General features: G+C 42.4%; 1 protein-coding gene across 1 annotated transcript in view; it reads right to left on the reverse strand.

The window, feature by feature from the left end:
- LOC117727693 (tyrosine-protein phosphatase non-receptor type 14-like) overlaps nucleotides 1-13637 on the reverse strand; it is a 37056-nt gene extending 23419 nt beyond the window's left edge. Inside the window, exons 1-3 of the mRNA XM_034528119.1 lie at nucleotides 13266-13637; nucleotides 2364-2757; nucleotides 186-361 (exon numbers count right to left, since the gene is read on the reverse strand). Coding sequence (XP_034384010.1) covers nucleotides 186-361; nucleotides 2364-2537 — 350 coding nt within the window. The 5' untranslated portion in view covers nucleotides 2538-2757; nucleotides 13266-13637. The remainder of the gene's footprint in view (nucleotides 1-185; nucleotides 362-2363; nucleotides 2758-13265) is intronic.
- Between the last annotated feature and the right edge of the window lie 13863 nt (nucleotides 13638-27500).

Here is a 27500-nt window from a genome sequence, read left to right on the forward strand (position 1 = left end):
TTGATATAGTGCCATATAGTTTGCATGTTTCTCATTGTATCGCAAGTTAATAAACTCTTCCCTTTCCAAATGAGATGGTGTTGGTAGAAAACCTTGACGCAGAAATAACCGAATAAAGTAACACTCATTGAGTGAGTTAGTGTCTAACATTTGCAAACTGTACGTGGCGTTTGGAGACCCTTTACCTGGTGGCTTCTTGCTCCAGCCGGGAAACACTGGGCACGTAGAACATGACTCCGAAGAAGAGCAGTGGCTCATTGCCAAACTTGTCCAGCTGCTTCTTGAGGGGTTTCTCCAGCTCCACCCAGCGATGGGCCGGGGCCTGGGTCTTTCCTTGGAACCACAGCCCGAAGTAATGGGTCTGGAGCCAGAGGGAGAGACGGAGGGAGGAGGCCAGTGTGAGGGATGAGGAGGAGGCGGAAAAGAAACAGACAGAAGGGAGATGGATGAAATGGCCGTCAATGGGAGAGACAAAGTATTGGGATGGGAAATAGAGGGTTGTCGGGAAATTAGTTAAGAAATACAATTGAGCAGAGACGAGATAAATGAACAACTGAAATACAACAAGCACATATTTCTCCTTCAAATATGATCAAACCTTTGACGTCAGCAGCATACCTCTATTAAACACAAATATTAGACCAGACTCTGGGAGAAAGGAAACAGGCAGTGATCCTACCTCACAAAAGGTCTCTTGTCCATTATTTTATCTAGAGTCATAAGCCATTTGGAAATGAAGCACAATGCAGCTGAATAAACAGCAGAAACGACATTCACAGAGAACAACTCAGTTCTTCTGAAATGTATTGATTACACAGCAAGTACTTTGACTAAAAATACACATTTGCTTTGTTAAATTGACATTCAATAGTTTTGCTCATCTAGATTAGAAGCTGTAGGATGCATCCAGGGTACGTTTCAACAACTTCCTGGGATTTTCACAAATCAAAACCAACACCATACTTGCAACCCATGCACGAGCATGCCAGAGCCCTGTAAGATGCTCAAATGTACCGGAGACATGACACCGTTGCCATTCGCAATCTTTTTGTTAACGGCGCTAATAAGCTGCTTTTTTTCAAAATAAAAGATCTCAAAGTATATCAAACTATGTTTTCATGTCGAACCATGTAATTAAGAATTTAAAAAATGACATTTCATTGGTGTGTGTGTGTATGTGTCATATCACACACACATGCAGACCGAACAGGTAAGCACACCTGTTCGGTCTGCATGCTTTGACTCTACTGTAATGAAAGTTTTGAAGCTGCAGCTGCAAGAACACACACACACACACACACACACACAAACAAACAGACACACACACACACACACGGCCTCAGATACAGCAATAAAGATGAAAACAACAAATTCAGACTTCCTCGAAAGCATGCATGGGGGCAGACACCGGCTGAAGCTTAGGCGTCACATCACCTTATTTATAACATCACTGACACCTGGCAAATACCACAACACTACGTGAGTACGCACATGTACACCGCTCCTCTGTCTCACTTTGTCAATCAGTTGTCAACCAAACACACAATCTTTCTCCAATCTGTGAACAAACTGCCCCTTCACACGCAAAACAACTCCGTCTACAAACAATAAGCCCCATGCAATGCAACATACCTGTGTGAGTACAGAGCAAGGTGGTGGTTAAACCTTGATGAAGGAAATGTAAAGAAAATTAGGGAATAGAAAGAGATAAGAGAAAACACGCAGCGAAAGCATTGACAGGAGGGGGAGTGGGACAGGGGCAGTATCTCTTTCTTCTGCAGAGAAAAGAGGACAGAGGTAGCCACGCTTCGTTAGAGACACACAAGGACCCTGCAAGACAGGAAAGCAGAAGGCAGGGAGACACACACACAGGGTGTGTGGAGAGACGCGTGGCCACCCCTCACATTAAATCACACACTCTCTCTCTCTCTCTGTGTGTCTCACACACACACACACACACACACACACACACAAAGTGTTGAGAGTTAATCTTACTTTTTTGCATTCATTTTATTTTATCTGTGCATGATCAATGTTAAACACCACGGCAATTAGATAATTTGTAAGTCTTAAAAATGTCAATGTGTCCCTCAGCATTGTGTTCTGTGGTACGGCGATAACCTCAGCATTTTGACACTTAAACTCTTTATTAAAAAGGTTAATATGAGAATCTGCAAGGTTAGCAGTTCCACATCTTGCCTGTACATGTTTGAATGAAGAAATGATACAGAATTGATACAAAGAGTGAAAAATTGTCCAGATTGCAAATTCAAACTAACCAACTATCAGCTGGCATATCAGTCTAACACAAGCATGTACGTGGGTCACGTAATAATAAATTTTAAAAAAAGACTCCTCCTCACCTCCCGTAGCTCCAGCCTTTGGGCCACTGCCTCCAGACATTCCTGTCCCGTACTCTCCACTGACAGAGTGCATTCAATCACATTGCTGTCCAGCAGGCGAATCCGTGTCACAAAGTAGTTCTTGCTCAGGACGTTGTAGCGCCGCGTGCGCCGCAGCTTCAGCCGGAAGGGCATGGCTGGCAGGAGGTCACAGCTGAGTCAAAGGTCAAAAGTCACAAGCAAGCAGAGAGAGGGGTGGGCAGGCTCTATGACCTGGCCGCTGCCCTCCTCACTCTTGCGCGACGCCAGCCACACCACCGGGTGGAAAGATGCACCCTGGCAAGACTCTGGCCCATTCCCAAAGATGTCCGGAGGGGAGGAGGAGGACGATGAGGAAGAAGAGGATGAACGGGTGCTGCAAGGAGAGATGACAAAGAGACAAATTAGTCAACTAGAAAAATATCTACAGACACTTTTTGTGAAATTCAAATGAGCCAACTGGAATGCCGAAACTACGTGTTGCTCTCATCAGTAAGCATCCCTCCTCCTATCAAACCTTCCAACATCATATTTCCCACCTACCTCCCATAAACAACAGACACACAGAAAACAGACAAGACTAGCACAATCATCACAACAGCAGCGGTGCCGCAATGTTAACAGAGGCAGGAATCACACGGTAGCAGACAGCTTTATCCTATAGTTATGGCAGCTGCTCCCTCTCCAGCCCCATGAGGCCCAGCGTCAGGCAAAGCTGGGAGACAGAGGCAGAGATGTAAGGCTATGGATGAATGGACATCAAACAGCCGAGCGCAGACATCCATCTGAACCCGGCAGCTGGCTTTGAGGAACTAATGGAGCTCCTAAGTCTCATATCTGCCTGTGTGGGAGGCCTTTCCTTTCCTTTTTATCTCCCAACAGCAGCACAGTGCCAGACGTTGAAGCGTACAGTGTTGTTGTGTGTAGGATCACACACATGCGGTGGTGGCACAGATGCTTTTCAAAGACGCACTGTTTGTCAGCCAATGCCACAAAACAGAAGATGTCAATAAGAAACTCATAAAACTGTTAATTACTCCAACAAAACTTCAACATTATGAGGAAGACAAGCCAACACACAGACACTTTGGTTTTACGGTTGAGACAGGTCTTTGGGGAACACTTTGAACACATCTCTGGGTTAGACATCAGTTCTTAGCTTTCATGTCTGTGATGAGCTTTGAAGTAAAGCACACACACCCAAACATATTTATAAAGTCTCACCTGTGACACACACACACACACACACACACACACACACACACACACACACACACACACACACACACACACACACACACACACACACACACACACACACACACACACACACACACACACACACACACACACACACACACACACACACACACACACACACACACACACACACACACACACACACACACACACACACACACACACACACACACACACACACACACACACACACACACACACACACACACACACACACACACACACACACACACACACACACACACACACACACACACACACACACACACACACACACACACACACACACACACACACACACACACACACACACACACACACACGTCAACGTTAATTCAGATTGCTAAAAGCAGTCCTTTTAAGGGTGGTGGCCACCTTGTAGCCTTGTTAGACAGGAACTACTAAACACCACAAAACCAAAAAGTGTCTCCACACCTCTTGAGCAGGAAAACCACAAAATGTTCTCCATACACTGAGAACGGTCACTGAAAACCATTACAAAAACCTCAGGAAAGTGCATGAAAATTAATTAAATGGATGGATGGATGGATGCAAGAGAGAGGGAAAAAACAAACGGAAAGATGAAAAAAACAAAATACAGCACGACAATGCTCCAGTGATCAGAAGAGGAGAAATGGGGGGGGGGGGGGGGGGGGGGGGGGGGGGGGGAGGAGGAGTAAAGAAGGAGGAGGAGTGGAGATGGAGTGGATGTGTTGCTTCTTGTCCCGGGCTCTGACAATGTGCTGTTGATAGTCAGCTTGGACCCCAGCCCAGATTCCTCTCTGCCCTTACTGGAAAAACAGAGCACACCTGACGCAAGTATGCACCACAAGGAGGGAAATTGTGTGTGTGTGTGTGTGTGTGTGTGTGTGTGTGTGTGTGTGCGTGTGAGAGAGCGGGAGAGAAAAGACACAAGTGAGCGAGTCTTGAATGAAATGGTTACAAACTGCTGTATTAGAGACATGTTGTTTGGTTCGATTTGAAATCACACTCGTCTTTTGTAACAGCCGAGCGCCTCTGACAGCCGTAACACATTCCTTACTCCTGAATCCATCAGACAGCTCACTGTAAGTGGCATCATCTTAGATTTTGTATTGGGCGTTCATGCCAACACACACACACACACACAGTGTGAGTAATTGGGCTACAATGGGCGAGTGAATTAGCTTGAGGATATGTGATCGCACTCGCCACCTGACCCAAACCACAGCCCCTCTGACCCTCCCCTCGAGCTCAGGTTAGGTTAGGGGAAGTGACATCACAGGTTGGTCGTAAAAACCTCCCCAAAAACCGTCAAGAAACATTCCCAAGCACACAGGCCCTGCAAGATCACCGTCAACAAGCCTACAGACGCAGATAAAACACACAGACACAAATAAAGACACATACTTTCACAGTGTAGTGTAAAAACATCGACATGCATGGACAGAGCACACCACAAAACACACAGGATCACTCTCACACACACACATATATATATATATATATATATATATATATATATATATATATATATAGTATCATACACACACACACTCACCAGGTTCGTCAGAGGTTAGCCAAAGGACCAGACAGCAGTTAGTGCAATTCTAAACTAGTAATCAGTGGCATGGTTGAAAGTGTGTGGTGGAGTAAAAACAGACGGACAGACAGACAATAGCCGAGGACAGAACCCACTCCTCGACACAAAAACACGCTGCCTCAACGCCGCTGCAGCAACATTCTCTCCCGACCTTTGTGTTTATTTCCAGCGTGCATAAAACGCCGTACACGTATATGAATTTGCACATTGTAATTTTGTGGCATGGTGAAAACGAGAGGGTGAACGGAGGGAGGGGGGTTGTTTTTCTTCTTCAGGAAAGCAAGCATTGGCTAAATATATATGAAACCATTCCCATCTTTTGTTGTGTTTCTTCTTTATCCCCTCTAGTCTAGTGTGGTCAGGGGCACAAAAGGTGAAAAATAAAAAAGACAGAGGATCTTTTTTTTAAATTTTATTGTGTGTGTGCTTGAACCACATTACCACGAGTATAGAATGTCTTCAGCACTGTTTGCAGACACATTGTGCGAAGACTGGATTTTAAAATGCCGACATGCCGTCTGTATTGTTCACACCTGCCCGGAAACTAGCTTTTATATTTAGCTATTTATCTAATGCATCCGATTTCAAGTATTAAAAGTTATTGTTTATTATACATGCTCTCTGTCAAATAAACTTGGAAATGAACAAGTAGTTTCCAGAACGTTGTAATTTGTGTAGTTTCTTTGGCTGACACAAAGAGAGGTCATTCCTCATAGACAGTAGTTGTTTACATGCTGACTGACCATTGGTTGAACCACTCAAAACTCAGCAACTGTAACAGCCGGGCAGATCTGCATTGTTTTATAGTAACGCCAATGCAGCATTTAAAGAGTTAGAGCGGTGGTCATTTTTTTGGAGCAAAAAAGTGTAAAGAAACAAATGAACTGTTCGTGTATCAGTGCTTACATACGCTGCAGTCAGCAGGTCCAGTAGGAAGTAACGCCAGCTCACTACCAACAGTCGTATGCAGGCGTTACTTTCTAGGCCACGGAGCATATCATGAACTAACTGGGTTTACAGAACGAGTTTGTTGGGTTACAGGTTACCTTTTGAAAAAAAGCCAAATTCACAACTAGCACGTGTGGAGTAACCCCCAAACTGTGTCGAAGCAGCTGCTGGATGCTACTATATTAAAGTTTACGCTAACATTAGCCTATCTGTCCTGCTCTTTTTTGGGTTGGGGAGGGGGGGGGGGGAAACAAGCATGTACAAAATGCATGCTTTAAGGCATCACGTGAATAATAAAGATCTGTTAAAGTGAGTTTAATTAGCTCGCCAACCATAGGTTGATGGAACGCAACAGTTGTTATTTCAGACGACCGGCTAGAAATGAGAAGCCTTCTTTTGTCCACCTCCGTCATGACATAAAAGAATAGTTTCATTGTTTCCAAAATGACAAAAGGATATAAATTGGTAACCCTTCCCCCGCTGTTAATGTAACGTGCGCGCTGTGCCGCGCGGGAACCAAGAGCGTGACAGGTGTCGCAGCAGTGACTAATGGGAACAGGGTTTAACAGTCAGTAGATGTTATGAGTTAACAGCTGACAAAAGACGGATATAAAATCAGTTAAAGAACAATGTTGACACAGGTTTCTCCCTCAGGGTGTGATGTTTTGCAGCCAGTCATCTTTTTTGTTGGATTCAGCAGACATGGGAGAATGAACCAATCCAGAACAGCTGTGGCAAACAGCCAGAGATGCAGCATTTAGCGAGCAAAATACAACACAGAAAATAACTTAAAATGTAATAATGACTTTTGCATTGACACAAAGACTGCTGAATGCGATCCCCGAGCATCTGCACGCTAGCAGAGCGGCTGGTGTGTGCGTGTGCGTGTGCGTGTGTGTGTGTGTGTGTGTGTGCGTGCTCCGTCTCTCTCAGGGCAGCCCGTCTGTCACTTGGCTCCATTCACATCCACACAATAGCGGGAACAAAACGGCACTTTGTCGCCTACTGCTAAGACCATTAGACGCAGTCCACCAAGAGCTGAGGACGCAAGTGTAGCGTGTGTAACTCAATCAATCGGATCTCTGATGCTTGTCTCGGTCTGAAATACCGACACCACCCTGTTTCTCCCTGTTCCTCCTCCCCTCCTGTTACACATGAGCACTGGAGCAAAACAAAGGGGTTAAGTGCTTCACAGCTCGTAACTACTCTTCCTCCAGCGAACCCATTTTACAGTTTGGTCTACGAGCTTAAACCAGGCCTGGATCACATAGTCGGAGTTCTTATGCAGAATTATTTAACGTCAATGTGCTCAGGATGCCTTTTCTGACAATGGAAACAAATGATATTGATATTTAGTATCTATTATTTAGTATCAGCTGAGAAAAATAGCAAGTATTGACATTTGAGAGTCTGGAAGCAGTACATTTTTTTTGCTTTAAGAGATGACTTAAAAATCAATGATCAATATAGTTGCCATTCTACATTAATAATTTAGTCCATCAAATTTTGAAAATTGTGAACAGTACGTTATTAAATTACTTTTCATATCCAACTCAGTCAAAAACCTAAACATTTACAATGACAGACGACTCCTAACGTAACTATTCTTTCTCCTGTGTGTGTGTGTGTCTTACTTGATATATGGTCATATCTGGTGACTAAGCAGAGCTAAAACATACAAAAACAAATCTTCTCCAAAACAGCCAGATTTGGTCTGATGTTTCCCAAAAAAACAATCTTCTTAGGACTTTGATCCTCTTTTGCCCCACTGGCTTACTGGAGAGCTAAGACGAGCTCAGTACTTAGATGTTTTGGGGTAATAAGGCTCTGAAGTCTACACACATTCCTGGATACATACAGCCAAAGTCCGTCTGAGAAGCAGCAGATACTGGGAGCTGACCCTGGATCAGACTTGACCTGACTGAACCTTGCTGCCCAATTCCATGGTATTCCGCCGTAAAACAAAAACAGTGTAATCTATTGCTCCATGAGAAAAGGCCCATAGAGTAAATGCCTCCACTGCACATAGCAACATAGCAATTGTTCTCCCAGCATGCCTCAGGGACAGAAGGACACACCATCAGGGCCCTCCACCATCTGAAACTCTGGCCATTCATGTTTCTGTCTGAGCGGTCTGAGTGTGTGTGTGTGTGTGTGTGTGTGTGTGTGTGTGTGTGCGCACACACACACACACACACACACACACACACACAAACTTTCATTCTTGAAAAAGTAACACAAAAGACTTTACGTTTCCTCAACTTAAAAGGAGTGAACTTAGATTGTCCACAATATACGTTATGCTTGCTTCCACACAGTCCCACACACACACACACACACACACACACACACACACTACTGTCTGTCACACACAAACATTAGCAGCTGCAAACAGATGGTGGAACCAGGCGGTCAGACCGTGTGTTTCTAACAAGCGCATCTGCTTCCTCACTTTCCAGCGCTCTTATTTTCCTCTTTCTCTAGTTCCATTTTTGAGACAAAGACACGTCCAAACACACGCACATTCTCTCCACTACATGAGAGCAGAGCGACGGTCACAAACACACAACACAGAGTGTTCGCACAGAGGTGACATCCAGACGGCGAAGGAGCCTCGTCTGTAGTTATTTTTATATCTCTCTAACACACAGAAATCATCAAAGCTTCACTTAAAAGGTTAAACAAAATTGAGAGATTTAAAACATATGATTCCCACATATGAGGCTCGAGCATACGTTCAGTCAATCTTGCATGCCGAAGCCCGTCGTTTATTTCTCACACATCTGCCATTCACTTCTCACGCAAGCTCACTCATCATTTCATTGCCCGGGGCTGTCAATCATGATATCAGCTGTTCAGATCAGCTAGTCTCCTCTATCCCATAGCACAAAACAAAACAATTACATCGTTAGCCTATCATCTTGCTGCCGTCTCTCTTCCTTCAGGGCATTCATGTTGCTGTTACGCACCCCTCCACCTCCCCACCGATGCATCAACTCATCATTCTATCAGCCACCACCAGACTCTGGACTCTACAAGGGGGGTTCATCTTACAACATACACTATATCTTCCATTTGCAGACGATAACGTTGTCTTTGAACATTGCAAATTCCTTGTACCCTCCTGTGCAAGGAGAGGTATCTACTCACATGTTGGTACCCAGCTAGGTGTAGAGGAAGATGGAGTTCAAACATGTTTGCATTAGGGATGTAATGATCCAACTTTTCAGGCCTGCAAGCAATACCTGTGGTTTTGGGTATCGGCTGATAGTACCAATTTGATACCAGTGTTAAATAATAAGCCGTATGCCTCACGGTGCGGAAGTGACTGGGATAATTATTTTATGTGAGGCATGACCTAAACTTTGCAAAACAAAATGCAACAAATAAATACATATACATACTGTATTGTTATTAACAGGAACAAGTGTACAACCCTGTTTACCGATATCCACTCTAGGTATTTGAGTAAGTATCGACCTGATAGCTGATTTTGGTGCATCCCTATCATATATCCAAGTAGTTTGCATAAGCAGCAACTTTTCCACAAATGCAACTGTTGATGGACAGCGTTATTACTGTAGACAGAAGTAGGACATGAGGGTGTGCGATGACAAAAACACTAAAAATCTCCACAATCTAAAAAGAAGCTGCTTTTAGAAAGCATATATATATATATATATATATATATATATATATATATATATATATATATATATATATATATCTTTATTTGATCTGCTCTCATTTCCATAGATTTTTCAGCTCCACATTATCAATAGTGAATGCGTCTGACAGCATGTGCACCCATAAATATCATACAAGGAAAGTAACTGCAGGAATATAATAGAAATATGTGTTCATGGGCTGCAGCACTGTGCTACTGTTGACAGTAATAGCCAGGGAATGCCCAGTGTAACACTGTCACTAGAACATGAAGGGCGAGAGGATCAAAGAGGGATGCAGTTTAACACAGTGGTTACAGTGAAGTAGTGCTGCAGACTCATCCTGGGGCGGGGACCGCTGGAGATTGACGACATGGAGGCAAGGAGAGTTTGAAATATATGATCGAGTGCAGCGAGTGTCCCAACACACAGTTGAGAGAACAAAGGCTCAAGATAAGTGAGGATATGGGGAACGGGGCATGAAGGGGAGAAGAGGTGCAACATCAGTGTTTCTCAGGCTCTTATCGTGTTGGTACAGTTGGTCGGGGGGCGGGGAGGGGGTCCTGAAGGGAGGATGGAGCAAGGGAGTGATGTAGAGTGAGGCTGATAGCGGAGGCTCTCCACCTCAACAACAGAAACACATGACCATCGACAGTCGGCCACCACGTCTGCTCCAGCCAAACCGCCGTGCTGTTCACATTTTCCATGCCCCCTCCTCCTGGGAACCACATCACACTCGCACAACCATACGCACCAACACAACTCCAGACACACATGCTCAATCACCAAAAAGCCACTGAGTGTTTTGTCACAGCTGAACCCAGCGGGACCGACACTAACAGGGACCTCAACAGCACTCTCGAGTTTACAGGCCTATGAAAGCAGCAACAGTTTGCTACTGCTGCCATCCGGCTGTATCCAACACATATAATAACGGCTGGGAGGAAAGGAAAAGTCACACATTTTAAACTGGAGATAAAATGGAAAATGTCTCTGCTTGATGCTCTATTGGGAGAAAAGAAAAGTGGGCTTAAATCACATACAGCTCTTCCTCGCAAAAAATCCCCTTAAAAAAAATATGTGTGTTATGTCCAGTTAGGCCCATATGCGAGCCACATTAGCGGGAAAGTCATGTTTCTAAACTTTTGGGCTGATCAGAGGGCGGGGTCTCTGACCTGTTTGGGAGGGGGGGCAGCAGTGATTGACTTGCACCTGGAACCTATGGTGGAGTGTGGGAGAGTTGGGCAAGTCGCAGCATGCCGCCTGCTCCGTTGTTGTCAGCCAGGCTGCCAGAGAGCACAGCACTTACACAACTCTGACAAAAGCATCTCTGCAAGTCGCAATACACTCAATAAACACACGCACACACGCACACACTACCCCAGTTTGAACAATATTGTTTCATATTATTAGTGACTTCTTTAAAGCAATTAATGTGGTGATTATAAAATGTCTGAAAAAAGGTGAAAAATGTCTGTCACAACTTCCTAAATTCAAAAAGGTGACATGCAAAGTTGCTTGTTTCTTCCGAACAACAGTCCAAAAACTAAAATATATATTTCATTTACGAAACCCTCACATTGGAGAAGTGAGAACCACCACATTTTTGGAACTTTTGCTTTATCTGAAGATAATATCCATTTATGAGAAATTCAAATTTAGTATGCGCTTTAGACCGCATCATATCTCAATACAGTATTTCATCCTGATATTCCATTGAAAGACGATAACTTATGATAATTAATCAACCTGCTCCTATTAAAAAAGGGATAGAATTAGAGTGGAGGACGATATAAAATATGACAAATCTATAATTTATTTAGCAAAAGTTGCCTATTATCATTTATTTAAAAAACCTCACATCGCAACAACTTGATATCTTTATTTCATCAGGAAGTTATTCAAATTTTAAGAAAGACGGTCTCTGCAGAACAACAAGAGAATCGCAATTTGAATCCCGTACATTTCTTGGCCTTCAGTTAAACTGCTACGACAATAACAACACAAACGTATCTCCCTCCCTCTCTCCCTGTGCTACAGCGTGAGCACTTGACCTAAATTAAAAAGGTATGTTCGCCCCACATAGCAGCCAGATGGCCTTTACGCACAAATGACCACTGGCTACACAAACAATTGCCACTTTTCCTTTTACATGCAGGCTTGCATTATGCAGTAAACACTTCTTATAATCGTACCATGCTGCACGTAAACAAAGCATGCCTTTGGGATGGAGAAACTTTCTCTTTGTTTTCAAAACACATGGACGGCAACAAATAGTGCAACATTGTGGTAGGAATTGAAAACATTTTATTAGATATTTAACCCCTCGTCCTTGTGTCTCGACTCTTAAACAAGTGAGGTGATGAGAAGCGTGGATGAAGGCGGAACCTACAACTTTGACTTTTGGTCCTTTAAATCGTCCACCAGTGTTTTAAAAGTGGTGTGTACTCCCAAGCCACTTGCTCTGGCACCATATAATTTACACAGCATGCCTTTGAGCTTATAAAGACAGCCAGATGTGTATGTATATACGTGTGTGTGTGTGTGTGTGTGTGTGTGTGTGTGTGTGTGTGTGGCCTACATCTCCTGCAGCTATGCTATATTTGCCTTCACAGAACTCTGCTTTTTCTTTTTTTTACAGTAATGGTGGTAGTCTAAGGTGCATGTCCAAACACATCTTTAACATACTCTCACACAAACATTTACGCTCAGTGCGCACACAGGGTGTGAGCAGGGCAAACAAAAGTGATAAATGACATCACCACGCTCATTTAACCAATCACGTAGAACTAGAAGAAGTCACCTTTGAGATCCATGCATGTGCAGCCCTCGGCCTTTTCTTCTTACAGTGCATTTCCAAGTAAAAAAATAAACTATTGAGGCTGGTTGTTTTCAGTGTAAACGTGTCCTTTCCAGTATAGTAGTGGTAACCTTTACCTGGCATGTGACCATTTGACTCCCCAAGAGATGTCCAAACTGGATCCCAAGGGGAGGGTCCTGCACAGGGCTCCATAAAGTACCTTAAGCCAAGTGTATTAATATAATTTCAGCAGGCCTAAACTGAGGGGGTTTAGGCTGTTGTGATTAGAGGTGTAACTTCACACTGTATTTCTAGTCTAGTTGTTTAGTCCTTGTTTTAGGTTCTTTGGTTACCTCAGGCCACATCCCATCAAGAGGATCGCAGGATCGGGGGCCCTGTCTGTATTTTAATGTATGTTTATCTGGAGGAGGACCCGGGTGGGGGTTTAGCATGAGAATATTTGGGATCCCCTACGTGGCCCAGTCATTTGGCCTACATTTGCTCGTTCAGACTTTAAAAAAACAAAACTTTTCCTCTCTTCCAAGAAAGTCTCGAGGTTTTGGAAACGACCATGAAGCATGACAAACTTCTCTCCTGGGGGAGATTTAGTTTGCAACAAGACAACTCACCCTTAATCCTGCGCTACATGCCGTGTTCTGCTCCCCGCTTTGCTCGAAGGCGGTGAACCTCACAGCCAACAGATAATATTCCACATATCGTTTTGTTCTTGGGAATAAGTTCCGATGTAGAAGAACGAAAAACCCCGAGACTCTTGAATCATACGAGGGCCACTTTCAGCGTAAGGAAAAGTCGGTCCTGTCGCTGCTTCAAATCCTCCACGTTTTTGTTTTTTTCGTCCGTTTTGCTTGTTGTTGTTTTCGCGGATCATAAAAAACAGTGAGGAAAAAAGTTACCAAAGTCGGCCGTGGATGGCTGCAACTTGGTCTTCTTCTCGCGTCGGGACTTTGGTATGTTTATAGTAGTGGTCCCTCTAGCCCAATGGAGGCGTTCAGGAAAGGGGGAGAGAGTACCATGTGCTGCCTTCGAGAGCAGCAGGAACTATTGGAATAAAGAGTTGTAGGAGCTGTAAAACAAGGGTTGGAGACCCTCTGAAAGGGTCGCGTAGGAAATTCCAAGGGGCCACTCAAGGATGAAGGATATTAAGAAAGAAAATACACATGCCTGCATGTATCGAATTGGATTATCATACTTTTATGTTCTTCCTTTACCGGTTATGTGTTTGGCTTCCCCCTGACAATGAAGCCTAATAAAAAAAAGGCTAAAGACTAATAAGGCTAATATAGGCTAAAGACTTCACAACCGGTGAGACAGGGTCCCACGTTTTGTTTTAAGACAAGCCAAAAGAGTTGGAGGCACTTGTGGGATTTGATGTGTAAGAGGAGTTGATGGTGAAAGTCATTAATTATATAGCAACTTCCTTAAAGTCATAGTTTGACATTTTGGGAAACAGACTTATTTGCTCTCATTTTTACATTTTGTTTACTAATGACGTAATAATTAGCTGGCTTTTACAGATGCTGGTACTTAATGTTGTGTGTTTTGACTGAACCAGACTAGCTGTGTGATCTTATTTCCGTCTTTGTGCTAAGCTAAGCTAACTGGTGGCTAGCTGTAAACTCATATTTAGCGTATACCTACAGATTTAAATGGTCTAACTGTCAACAAGCAAGAGAAAAAGTAGTATTCCCACAGTCACACTAATACACATCAGCTGTTAATTCAAAAAGAGAAAGTAGGTTTACAAAAAAAGGCAAGTAAAAAATGATGTAGGCCTAAACATGATTATCTTTACTAAAGCAATTTAAAAGTGAGAAAATCCCTCCATAGAGTAGAGCTCAAAGGTCGCAGCCACGGCGGGGACCCTGAAGGCAGCAGTTGGTCCAGATGCCGTCCCCTCCGCTCTGACATCAGACCGGAGGAATCTGAGGAATGCTGGGCTCCTGGGAGAAGTCCTCCTCGTTTAATGGTTTTACAGGGGCCACAGAGGTGACTAAACGTCGAACAAAGGAGGTCCCCTCGCACATTTATGTCCCCCTGTATGCCTTTTGGCCGGGGATGAGTTACAGCCTCTGTCGGGCAATTTATTTGTACAACATACATTTTTACAACGTGTAAGCTTTAGACACATGTGGCAAATTGATTTCAAACAATATATATAGTTTATTTTAATATATGAGAAAGCAAGATAATAAACATGTGTGTAAACGTACAGTAGGTTGTGAAATACATGTATGTGGTAAGAAAAGGTCCATATTTCCCTTGTTTGTGCATGTGCTGCCAAATAATGCAATTTTTTGATTTGTATTTTAACATTTATTTATTTAGTTAATTGCTGTTAATGGACGACATATATATCCTTACATAATGTTTTTTAAGACTCTGCATTACACAATGATTTCTGTGTTGCCAGTCAGACAGTATCACTATGTTCAGTCCAACAAATATCTTTAAATCTGCATAAAAAAAAAAAAATCATGTTGAATTAATCTTTGTTCTCAGTGGTGGCTTTGTCCTGGGCAAAGTTGTTTTATTATAACAGTTAAATAAGTAGGCAGAGTATTGACATTTGGATATGGATATGGATATACATATAATAAATTGTACCTGTAATATTTCATGTTTAATGTTTTCATTTTCATACCGCTAACTTAAACTGAAACAAGTAATCTCTAAGTAAAATTTAATATGCTGCTGAATACTGTCACCCACTTGCTGTCATGCTGTTATGAGACCTTGTGAGTAAAGTCCACAGTGGTCTCATTATACCTTTTTCAAAGCAATCTATAAATACCACAACAAATGATAACTCCCTGTATCATGCAAGGGGATCACATAGATGTTTAATGATGCCACAGGAGAGTGAAAAATACAAGAAATAAGAAATTACTTACAAGTTTATTAAAAAGGTAATTCATGTTCTGTTTGAGATAAGTGTGATGTTCAATAAGAGAAGATATATAATGTATTGTGGTTCTCGGAAGTTACTTATTTAGCTGGACAAGTTTAAAACAAATGTACATTATACTATATATATATAATTCCACATGTTCAAAAACCAAGATCATTTCTGGGTGTTTATGTATGTAATTGCAATCAGCGTTGGAAAAAGAACAATTCAACCCGCAGAATAAAGACGACCCTGACTTATTTGTGAACAAATTGCAGCCTCTTGTGGCTAAAATGCAACTTACAGCAGCCACAATCTGCATCCACTGTGTCAATATGTCACACATGAAGTATTACAAGTGGCACTTAAAAACATGTGTTTACAAAGTTTCGAAAATAATAAAACCAGATAAAAAATGTTTTAATAACAAAAACTTACAAACCAATACATTAAGTATATGTATTCAGAGCCAAAGCAATTGTATTGCAAAATCACCTTTATCTGCAAAAGTGCCCTCTTGGATTCCTCTAAGACAGATACAACATATCACAGTGCCCTCGATGGTGTCCTTAAAGGGAGGAAACATGGCAAAGTGCCCTTGAGCGTGGCCTTCAGTAGAGAAGATGTGATGAGGTGTCCATGAGTGTGCCCTTCCAGTAGAGAAAATGGGATGAGGTGTCCACTAGAGTGCCCTTCTAGTAGAGAAAACGTGATGAGGTGCGTCTAGAGTACCCTTCCAGTAGAGAACATGTGATGAGGTGTCCACTAGCGTGCCCTTCCAGTAGAGAAAATGTAATTATGTACCCTATAATGTGCCCTTCCAGTAGAGAACATGTAATTAGGTGCCCTATAACGTGCCGTTCCAGTAGAAAAAATGTAATTAGGTGCCCTATAATGTGCCCTTCCAGTAGAGAAAATGTAATTAGGTGCCCTATAACGTGCCCTTCCAGTAGAGAACATGTAATTAGGTGCCCTATAACATGCCCTTCCAGTAGAGAACATGTAATTAGGTGCCCTATAACGTGCCCTTCCAGTAGAGAACATGTGATGAGGTGTCCACTAGCGTGCCCTTCCAGTAGAGAACATGTAATTAGGTGCCCTATAACGTGCCCTTCCAGTAGAGAACATGTAATTAGGTGCCCTATAACGTGCCCTTCCAGTAGAGAACATGTAATTAGGTGCCCTATAACGTGCCCTTCCAGTAGAGAAAATGTAATTAGGTGCCCTATAACATGCCCTTCAAGTACAGAACATGTGATGAGGTGTCCACTAGCGTGCCCTTCCAGTAGATAACATGTGACTCAAGTTCTTTATTTATATATATTTTGGAAACAGCCAGAGGACTGTGCTTCCTGAGACATCCTGTGGGAGATGCTGTGGGAGTGTTAAACGCTGATATTGGGTTATGGGACTTTCATTTACACCCATTGGCTTCTTCACTGACAGCAAGGCAGGTGCAACATGTGGTTTTTCCTTATGTATGGGTTTACATTTATAGTTGGCATCATCCTATAGAGCAGGATTCAAATGTTTTGGATGATTGAATAACTGGCAGCAGCAGTAAAATTATAACAATAAAGTATTCATAGAGTATACAATAAGTAGTCTAGAGGGCTGAAGATATTGTATTTTATAAGCTTTCTTGGTTAGCTCATTGCTATTACCAGAGTTATTGTGCACTATTATTTTACTATGTCAGTTATTGCACACTATGGGAAGTATCTGGGGGGCGGGGTTCATAAACCATCCATCCATCCATCCATTTTCAATACCGCTTATCCTCATTAGGGTCGCGGGGGCGCTGGAGCCTATCCCAGCTGACATAGGGCGAAGGCAGGGGACACCCTGGACAGGCCGCCAGTCCATCAAGGGCACATGTAGGGACATACAACCATTCACTCTCACATTCACACCTATGGGACATTTAGAGATCAATTAACCTGCAGCATGTCTTTGGACTGTGGGAGGAAGCCGGAGAGCCCGGAGAGAACCCACACTGCCACGGGGAGAACATGCAAACTCCACACAGAAGGACAAACCTTTCTTAGCAATTTAACCCTGTCTGCTGTATTGGTCTTAAGTATGTGAGACATGAAGGTTTATTAGCTTTCCATGCTTTGTATTTTCCACTTGACACGTACTTATGTGGGAGAGCTGCATAAATAACTTAGACCAAGCCACAATTTTCAAAAGGCAGCTAGGCAGTCACTATAGGTTTGCCAGCACAGACTGTTTTGATTTCTGAAACTATTTCTTAAAAACCTATAAATTCAAGAAGGAAACTTAAGCTGGAAAAAATACACACTGACACAATGGGTACCTCTCATAAAAATGACCTCATTTATAATTTTCATTTACGTTACATGGGAACTTTTGTGTCCCACGTGTAACCAGTGGAACAGGGTTAACATAGTCTCCAGCGTTTGTTAACATCTGCAACACTAAACACTTAGTTTAAATCTTGGATCAGCTTCAGTGTTTTATGAGGAGGCTTTCATGTGGAGCAACTGGATATTGTTTACACGCTTCTGTGTGCACTCTATTTTGGTCAGATGGGCTTTTTTGTTTCAGTCACTTCAGACATGATTGTGATTAAAAGTTAGTAGACCTAAATTCACATGACCCAGCTTAAATGTCCAGAACTGCATTCTCCTTGGCCACCCAAGCTGTGTGTGATGTTTTTGATTAGCGCCTCCTGTCTGACATCACCAGTTTAAGCATTTAGTTTGAATAAATATCTAAAGATTCGGCTCTTGACATATTGTTGGAGACCAAAGATCAATAATTGCTTCTCTTGATCATTATTGAGTGAATAATCTGTTTTGTTGTCAAACACTTTTGAGATCTCCATGCTTCAAGCAAAGCTTCAAAGTTGTGTGTCCGTGGGGTGAAACCGCAAATTTGTTCTCCTTACGAGATTTCTACTGGGGAGCACTCTGTCTGGGACAGCACCCAGATATTGATTATTTTAAAAATACAGTGTATTAAAATATAATAGATAATGCAATTTAAATAGTACTGAAGTCTGATCCAAGGTCCGGAGGGGGAAGCTCTCCTCTTCAGAGCCAAGAGTTAGAGTTAGCGAGGAGCGAGCGTGCAGGGAAGCCAAGTTAGGAGAAAAATAGTGCAGTCCTTGAAATGGATCCTTTTAATGATGGCTGCTAATGCCTCAGTGTATCCATTAAAAAAACAGCTCAAGGGCAACGCTATAATTTCTCTCTCCAAATTGGGTCAAATTACTTAAGAGTTAAAATCAACACTCTAAACAAAAATAAATCACATGGCCAAAACAAAGCCATATGAATGAATCAAATGCAAATAATTATTTGACCCAAGCTTATGATCAATTTCAGCTGTGAATCTTCCATTAAGGCTGTTTCACTAACAACAATGAAAACAAAGAAGTATGAGAGTTGTGGGATGAGGTAGGTGGTCTTGGGATGAAGGGATGGGGTCATGGGACGAAACAGACCTGTACTTGTATGGTGCTTTTCTAGTCTTCCGACCACTCAAAGCACTGTAACACTACATGACATCATTCAACCATTCCTACACTGATGGCTACCATGCATGGTGCCACCATCAGGACTATATCTAACATTCACACACATGCACACACAGTATCAATTTTGGTGTTAAGTGTCTTGCCCAAAGACACATTGGCATGGGTTAGCGGAGCCGGGGATCCAATCGCCGATCCTCTGATTGAAGGACGACGCTTCTCACCACTGAGTCACAGTCGCCCATGAAGGGATGTAGGATAGAGGATAAAGAGATGAGGGTTGTGGGATGGAGGGATGGAGGGTAAATGGATGAAGGGATTGAGGGTAAGGGATGGATGGATGTAGGGTAGGGGGATGAAGGGGTGTAGGGTAAGGGGATGAAGGGATGTAGGGTAAGGAATTAAATGGATGTATGTGAGGATGACCAGCGCCCGAGAACCTAAATGATATGGTTGGGGTTGGTTGAAGATGGTTGTTGAAAACGGTCGGAGAGTAGTCGACAGAGGGTGCTGTGACTACGGGGTACATTTCGGAGTTTGTGGAAGAAGAGGTGAGGAATGAAAGAGAACCATTGAACAGCTGGCTGTCTTCTGGCTTGGCGTTATGGTCGTCACAAAAGAAGGAGAGGAAGGGGAACTGGTGGCACAGTTTTAGCTCTGTCTGCATGCTTCGTCGAGTCTGACGTTTGTCGTAGATATTTGGAACGGAGACGGCAACTGAAAGGAGGTGTGACAAGGAGGATCGACCTTCCCGGAAGACGCAGATTGAAATTTGAGATGAGTAATGAGATCCGATGTTTTTTATCGATAGGTAGTGTTGGACGCAGCAACGCGCTGCCTTGACGCATGCCCCCATACCTGACCTGACCTGTAGTGTTGCTTGGAGTGAGACAGAGTCGAGGGTGAAAGCAGAAACAGGAGGAAATAAACTGCGGTCCTGTGGTTTAAGCGGTCTGTGCCGCTAAGGTAACCGGTGTGTGGGTGGGACATGAAAAGCAGTAGCCAGAGAACAGGAAAGGATGCTGAGTTGGAGGGAAGTCCAGGGAAAATAAATTGTAAGGTGAGATGTCTCTGGGATAGAGGGAGTTTGAAGAGGGTGGGATACGGTGACGTGGGGAACCGGTAGGGGCTCTGGAAGCTCGGACAGCGAGAGTGGTGTTGTGCTGTGAGTCCGTCACCAGTTTGAAAACTGTTTTTCTTTTTTTTATATCAGACTGTTGACTGCGTTCTTCAGTCGAGAGACTCTCCACTCGGAAATGTGGGATATAGAGACTGTCGGAGAGTCAGCATGGGGAAGGATGATTGCCCGACCTTCAAGCTCCTGGTCCTTTCTACAAGGTATGCGGTTTAGGTTTTACCCGACTGTCGCAACTCAATGGGTCAGTTGTGCTTAAATACTTTGTGCGGAGGAAATTACATACGTGGGCGTGGTCCTTGTTCCCGAACTAAGTTATAAAATGTAATATATAAAAAGGAGGCTACTTTTGCAATCACGTATGAATAAAGAAGAGGTACTTAGCCGGGAGGAGAAGATTTAACCGTTCCAAGACAGTCCACCTATCTTCCTGCTCTCCACAGTGGTGGAGAGGTGTTGCTCATTAAACACGTGCAGTTAACAACAAGCACATTCTCATAGGCTACATGGGGAGGAAGTCAGACCCATAAACCACACACACACACGTACACACACCTTGTGACACTTACACATAATTGTTTTTGCAGAAGTGTTTATAATGTGCGTAGTACAATGAGATTTGTTTATGTGGTCCTTTCTCAAGGAGAAGCACTTGGTCAAAATCTATTTTTTAAACTTTCTTACCCTTTCCTGCACCTGGCAGCCCTCCAGCCTTTGCTGCCGTATAGATGAAAGTACAGTAATTGAGAAAACATGTCGTGCATTGAACACCTGAAACCATCTGTTGGCCCACGTCATCCAGATGTCTGGCTTAAAACCAGAGGAGCTCTTATCTGAAGCTTATGTCTTGGGAGAGGAAGGACTGATACTGCCCTTAGACTCAAAGACTTGTTAAGATTTGCTTATAAAAGACAGCCTGGAAGTGTCTTTGAATATGAATAGAGGCAGATTACATCTACCAATTAGTCCACTAGCTGTGGCCACGGTAAACGGATACCTTTGTAACTACACATCTCTCTTTGTATTTGTTTTGCTCTTTCGTCCACGCTAAGCCAGACTTCCAATGTGATAACTTGAAATTAAAAAAAGAATCAAGAATGATCCGCTAACCTCAACATGATAAGCAGCGTTAAAGTCAAGGGGAGATCCTCGACATCTTCCCTTGATGTCTTATTTTCAACGCAATGAATAATGGGTAATGAATGTGTAGTCAAGGTTATTTGCCATAGTGCACGACTTTTGATTATTTCAAGTGAATTTGTTTTTTTTTGTTACAACCATCAAAAATTGTTCACCATGTGATGAAGACACCTTTAAGAGTGAATTATTATCTATTCGTAAGTAATAAAAGCTAATAATAAGAGGAAGCTTTCCTGTTGTTTTGTTAGCTTTCAAGGAACAATGTGATACCTGTATGCATGGAGCTCCTTCTAAAATCCACATTTGGGTGTACATGGCCTCAGAGTCACACATGCTATACGTGGTCATTTCTCCCTTAGCAACAAAATAAGCTTGGACATTTGATGAAGAGGAAAAATACATAAATTAGCATAATGCATTGTTATTCCCCCTGCCTTCGCCCTATGTCAGCTGGGATAGGCTCCAGCGCCCCCGCGACCCTAATGAGGATAAGCGGTATTGAAAATGGATGGATGGATGGATGGATTGTTATTCCACTAAACAAGGAAGTATCTCTCTGACTGCGTCTGCAAATGTGCGATCGGAAAATGACTGGGTGAGAAAATAATCAGTCTTTTGCCTCCACAGTCTCTAAAACCTCTTCGGCTTGATGTGATGATAATATTGGGATACATGACAGGTGGTTAAATGGCACAGTCTTTGTGAGTTAGTGATTCACACACAGCCTCCTCCGGGGGTTGCATTATTATGAAACGGTGGAAGTCGGCAGCATCAACAGGGAGATGAATTACATCATCTCCTTTTGTTTTTAACCTTTATTTGTCCATCAAAGAAGTGTCTGAGTGTGCATGCTCTTTTTGTTTCAGCATTCATATCCACTAATGACTCAAATTCACAAGCAGCAGCAGAACAAACACCACCTGCAGAGGACTGGACGCATGGAGGTTAAGTGGGTTCAATCTACAGGGAGCAGAGAGAATTACTTCCGCTTCAGTCTGCCCAGGTCTTATTCTCATTATAGTTTTAACCATTTGTACTGTACTACCATCAAGCTCTAAAATATTAGTTTTTATCATCATGCACTCCTTGTCTGCATTTTAGTTCATTTTTCTCAATGTAGGGTTACAGCAACACTTTAAATAAAAAATATGTGTGTAGATATTATTTAGAAAATCCAGGTATATATACAACAAGATGCTGCTAGTATAAGTGGTAAAAATGTGGTATTAAAACTGTAAATCTATCTAAACACACTGAGCATGCCAGAGAAGACATTTCACATTTCAAAAAGTCATAACAGTAAATCAACAATTTATTTTTTATTGGAAGGAGGAGGTGATTTTAAATAGTGTGATAAGACATCGGATGTGGTTACAGATTTTGAAGACGTACAGTCTGTGAAGTATCTATGATATGACTTGTTTGAAGGGAACATTAACTCAAGAGATAACACTCGATAACCTTTTGGAAAAAGCACCCTTTGTTCTCATTTATCAAGCCCTAAAAAACGACTGTGGAAGAAGACATTGAGTCCTTTTGATGAACTCTGTTATGTTATGATATAAAACAGATGAAATATGAACAAGGCGTTTCTTAATGACTTCGCCCTAGAGGCACACTTTTTTATCTTTAAAAAAAAATCTTTTAAAAAGCATACTGAAAAAGTATTACAAATATTCATAGAACTCAATATTCTTGTCATACATTTTAATCAGACAACATAGCTTGATTACTTTGCAAGGTAACTGCGCTACTTTGCACTAGTTTACGTGAAGTAAACAGGTACTTGTTGCCATATCAACAACTTCCTCGTTGTCACTTGGGCCTTTTGAAAACACTGAAGACAGAAGGAATGAACATATTTTAAGGACACTGTAAAATGAAAGAGAATAATTAACTAAAATAGAGGGTATTTTTAAAGAAAAGTGAATACTGAGCGTCTTTTACAACATGCACACTTGTTTTCTCTACTCCAGCTAACCAGAAGTTATTCGTTGTGTTTCGTCCTTGTCAGCGTTGTCCTTGAAAATATATTAACCCAACATTATATAAAATGTGTATGGTACTGGCATTTAACATGTGAAAGGAGAGTTCTTTTCAACAGCATGGCCTTTCTTTCAATGTGTGTGTGTGTGTGTGTGTGTGTGTGTGTGTGTGTGTGTGTGTGTGTGTGTGTGTGTGTCATGACGTCTAAACAAGTGCGTCAAGTCTCCCTAATGAATTTTCCACAAAGGGATACACGCACGCCTTGTAGACAAGAACTGCTGAAAAACGATCCAACCGGTCAAATTGATTTGAACCCTTTTCTACGGCTCCTCATCCCATTTGAAAGGATGTCGCTCTCACGGTACTGACCTTTACGTGGATTTAGAGTCAGGATTGGCCGGAATTCACTAACGACCTGCATTTGATTTGACTAGATTGTGATCATGTAAACGTGAACTCAAGAAATGTAACTGAGAGCGCTGAAACGTCCTAATAATCACCCACTCAGGATTCTCGTGAGATTGCAAGCCAACCGGAGGTGCAGGAGGGGAAGAGGGGAGGGGGGGGGGGGGGGGGGGGGGGGGGTGGTAGTTCACTAAGGCTTCACCTGTTGTTGTGGTGACGTGAGCTGCACCATTGAATAAAATGTGTGTGGGTACCTTACACACACATACACAATCCTCCCCGCCCAGAGAGGAGCAGGAGACCCTGAAAGGACCTTAATCACACACCAAGGCCTTGAGCCCCCGAACTCCACTCATTGGTCTTTAAAAAGAGCTGTCCTCCTCTGAGGAGGCAGCAGACCCGCTCCGACTGAGCGTTTCACAACAGAGCAGACAGAGAGCAGAAGAGGAGGAGTGGGATCATAGTTAATAAGACTCTGGAAGATCTGTGGACAAACACAGGGAGAAACAGAAGAATAGAGGAGAGGAAGCAAACGCTTTTGGAAAAGGTAAAAACAGAACAAATGTCTTCAACGTATTTGTGGATTCTTGTTTTTTGGGCATGGATCAATTGCGTCTGGTTGTTGTTAGCGTCTTGTTTTTCTGAACGAATGAGGACTATTGCATTGATTACCCACATTCGCTGATTGAGGATTTGTGGACCTGTACAGATGCATTTGCTTTGTAAATTATAATTAAAGTGGATTTATTTGTTTATAGTTACACCTCAGCTTTTTGCAGAACATGCATAGTGGTCTTTAGTAATTGCTTATCATAAACTACACCTTCAACAAACACAAATCTAGCTTTCAAACATAATAATAATAATAATAGCTTTGTAGTATATTAACACATATGGTTAGAATCTATTTTAATCGCAGCAGAGAGCAGTCTGTGGAGAGCAGAGCTGAGTGAGTCATAATGTAGGAAGAGTGGAGAGTCTCTGCCAGAGTTACAAAGATGATGGCCCACCGAGGAGTTACTCCTTAGAATAGAGAATGAAGGGAAAGACAACAAGAGGCAATTTCCCAACAAAGGAAAGGAAATTAACTCATTTTAGTTTATATTCTCCTTTTTATCTAGCTTCTACTAAATAAACTCCATAAAGATGATATCTCTAAATAATAGGTACACATGGAAAGGGAGAGAATGGGCGAAGAAGAAGTGGTAATAAACGGCAGCAAAGAGAGTAGGAACGTTTGCCAAATGAAGATACGTCATAACTATCTATTGAAAGAATTTGTTTGTAGATCTTCGTCATCAATGAAGAATGAATATCTCCCTTCTGATATGTGTGTGGTTAATATGAATGGAGCCTTCATAAATAGCGATCTGTTTTCTTGAATGAATTCCGCAGTGTTCATTGATCTTTGTCCTAGAAGTTGCACAAAAAGTAACATTTACTAACTGCTGATCTCTCAAAGTAAGTTGAAAGGTCATTTTGAATGGTCACGAACTTTGAATGTTTGGCTACAGATTTATTATTAATGTTACTAAGGACTGCATAGCTGAGGACATAAAGCCTATTCACTCAAGTAGATAATCAATTACTACCATCTTCATTCTCGTGGGGCCTTGAACAGCTTAAGGGACGGCTGCATTCATTTTTTTTTTTTTTTGTGTGTGTGTATTACATTAAAATCAGAGCCAACTGGAATGTAGTTTAGGGACTGTGTGGAAATGATTGCAAGCTGTAAATTAAATTGCATAACTGAACTGTGATGAAACACTTCAATGCTGGAGTTAATGTTGACATTTTATCACCACACTTATAAAAATCGGCATTTCATGGTGGAAAATGGCTCAAAACGCCATCGACTTTGTCCCTCCTTTCTGTGACTGGACATTAAGCCACCAGACCCGTTATGCAATCGGCTTGGGGTTATTCCCTTTCATCTCCACACCGTAGCCACAGTTATCTCAGGTTTAATATGTTCATGGAACAATCATACAGAGGAGTGGGGTTATCACATAGTTACATCACAGCTGCTCTAATTGTGTACCAAGAGCCAGGAAATGCAATATTTTCAAATGTGCATGTTATGGGTTAAAGTTATGAAAAGATAGGTTCAGTATATGAGCAGCTCCACTGTCAGAAAGGCAGCCAAAAAAAAAACACATGGTATTAATAAATTAAATCTGACTTCCACTACGGCGGGCTATCCCATGATTTGATTTATTCTGAAAGCTCGGTGGCTTTTTTGCCTTTTTGTTACAAACTAACAAAAAAGGAAAAAGTTTGATGAATAATCATTGTCCGCCCGGACCAAAGGGACAAATACATTGTGACTCCTGTGGAAGATACAAAAAATTAAAAATAGAACCACCATTTATGACCAATTGAATTATGTTTCATGTGAAGCTGCAGCCGTGTGCAAACGCAGTCAAGAGTGATTTCTTGAAAAACTGCAAATGCAAAAGCACACAGGGACACACGTTTACACAGGCAGAAGGAGCTGCAAACAGGTGACAGGAATGTGGCAGGGAAAAGGTCTCAGAGTTATGAGGTTCAGGTGTCTGGAGAGCAAGAGCACGCACCATTGACAATGTGGCAGGAAATGACTGGGAATGGTAATGATGAGGGAAAGTGGAAACACGTGAGCACGGGGGAAGTAGGAGTCGGTTGTCTGGGACAGTTGGAAGAGTCTGAGGGCATCTGGCTGGTAGATGTAGGTGGACATTGGCAGCAGCAGTGGACAAGTAACTGAGGATCATACCAACGGGCTGGACTACATGCCTCATGTCTCCTGTAATCCTCACGCGTCTGAACTCCAACGTAGTGCAGGAATGGCCAAATTGCAAATACATGGAACGCCAATTGACCCTTCCACAGTTTGTAAACAATGATGGAGATCATTGTTTCATGTGAGAACGGCTTGTCAAGTTGTGCAAGGTCCCTTAACATAAACTGAGAGTACACTCGCAACAGTTTTTAATTCAATGTTTAAAGCTGGCTAACTAATCTGGATGGCTGGAGGCGTTGGCCATATAAGGGGCTAATTCGGTAACTTTTTATGATACATTTAACTTGTATGTGTTAGGTTAACCATTAACAAATTAGCATGGTCTTTGGAGAAAGAGCGAGAGACGTTTGATCAATCCAGAACTATTGAGAGACACAGCTACTGTCACAAACTGAATTTAAATGAAAAACAATAGCAACAGAATGGGAAGAAGCGTTGACGTTGCGTCAAAGACGTCCATGTGTTGTTGCAGCGGTATCTAGGGAAATGAGCCATGATACCATCTGTACCTCGATAGGAGATGGAGAGTCACTTCGGCGTCTGTCCAGAGGGCTCGTCCATATGGCATCCGTGGTCTGTGTGCGTTTCATAGTTTGTTTATTGGATTTAATTCGAAAGTGGGAAGAAAATGAATCAGGAAAACTTTCTGCTGCTACCGTAACTCAGGTGAGACCCGTTGAGATTCTCGGCGCTGTAGTTTGCGCGGGCTGAACCTGATCCGCCACAGCTGCTCACTGAAAAGCCAACGCACACATATAATTAATATATTTCGATAAATCCGGCGGAAGACAACTGTAAAGACCCTGAACTGCCAGCCCAAACAAGCATGTTCCTCCTCCCTTTCTAAACCCTACTTTACGCCCAAATGTTTTTCTAACAGTCCCTTTGGGTTTCAAACCACCAACCTTAATCACACAAAACATTTTTTCGGCTTTTTTCTTAAACTACATTTAAATATGACTCACATGCAGCTGATAATCAAGACCATCTGTTAAAATAGGCCCAT

This window comes from Cyclopterus lumpus, chromosome 24, assembly GCF_009769545.1.
Source record: "Cyclopterus lumpus isolate fCycLum1 chromosome 24, fCycLum1.pri, whole genome shotgun sequence".
NCBI lineage: Eukaryota > Metazoa > Chordata > Actinopteri > Perciformes > Cyclopteridae > Cyclopterus > Cyclopterus lumpus.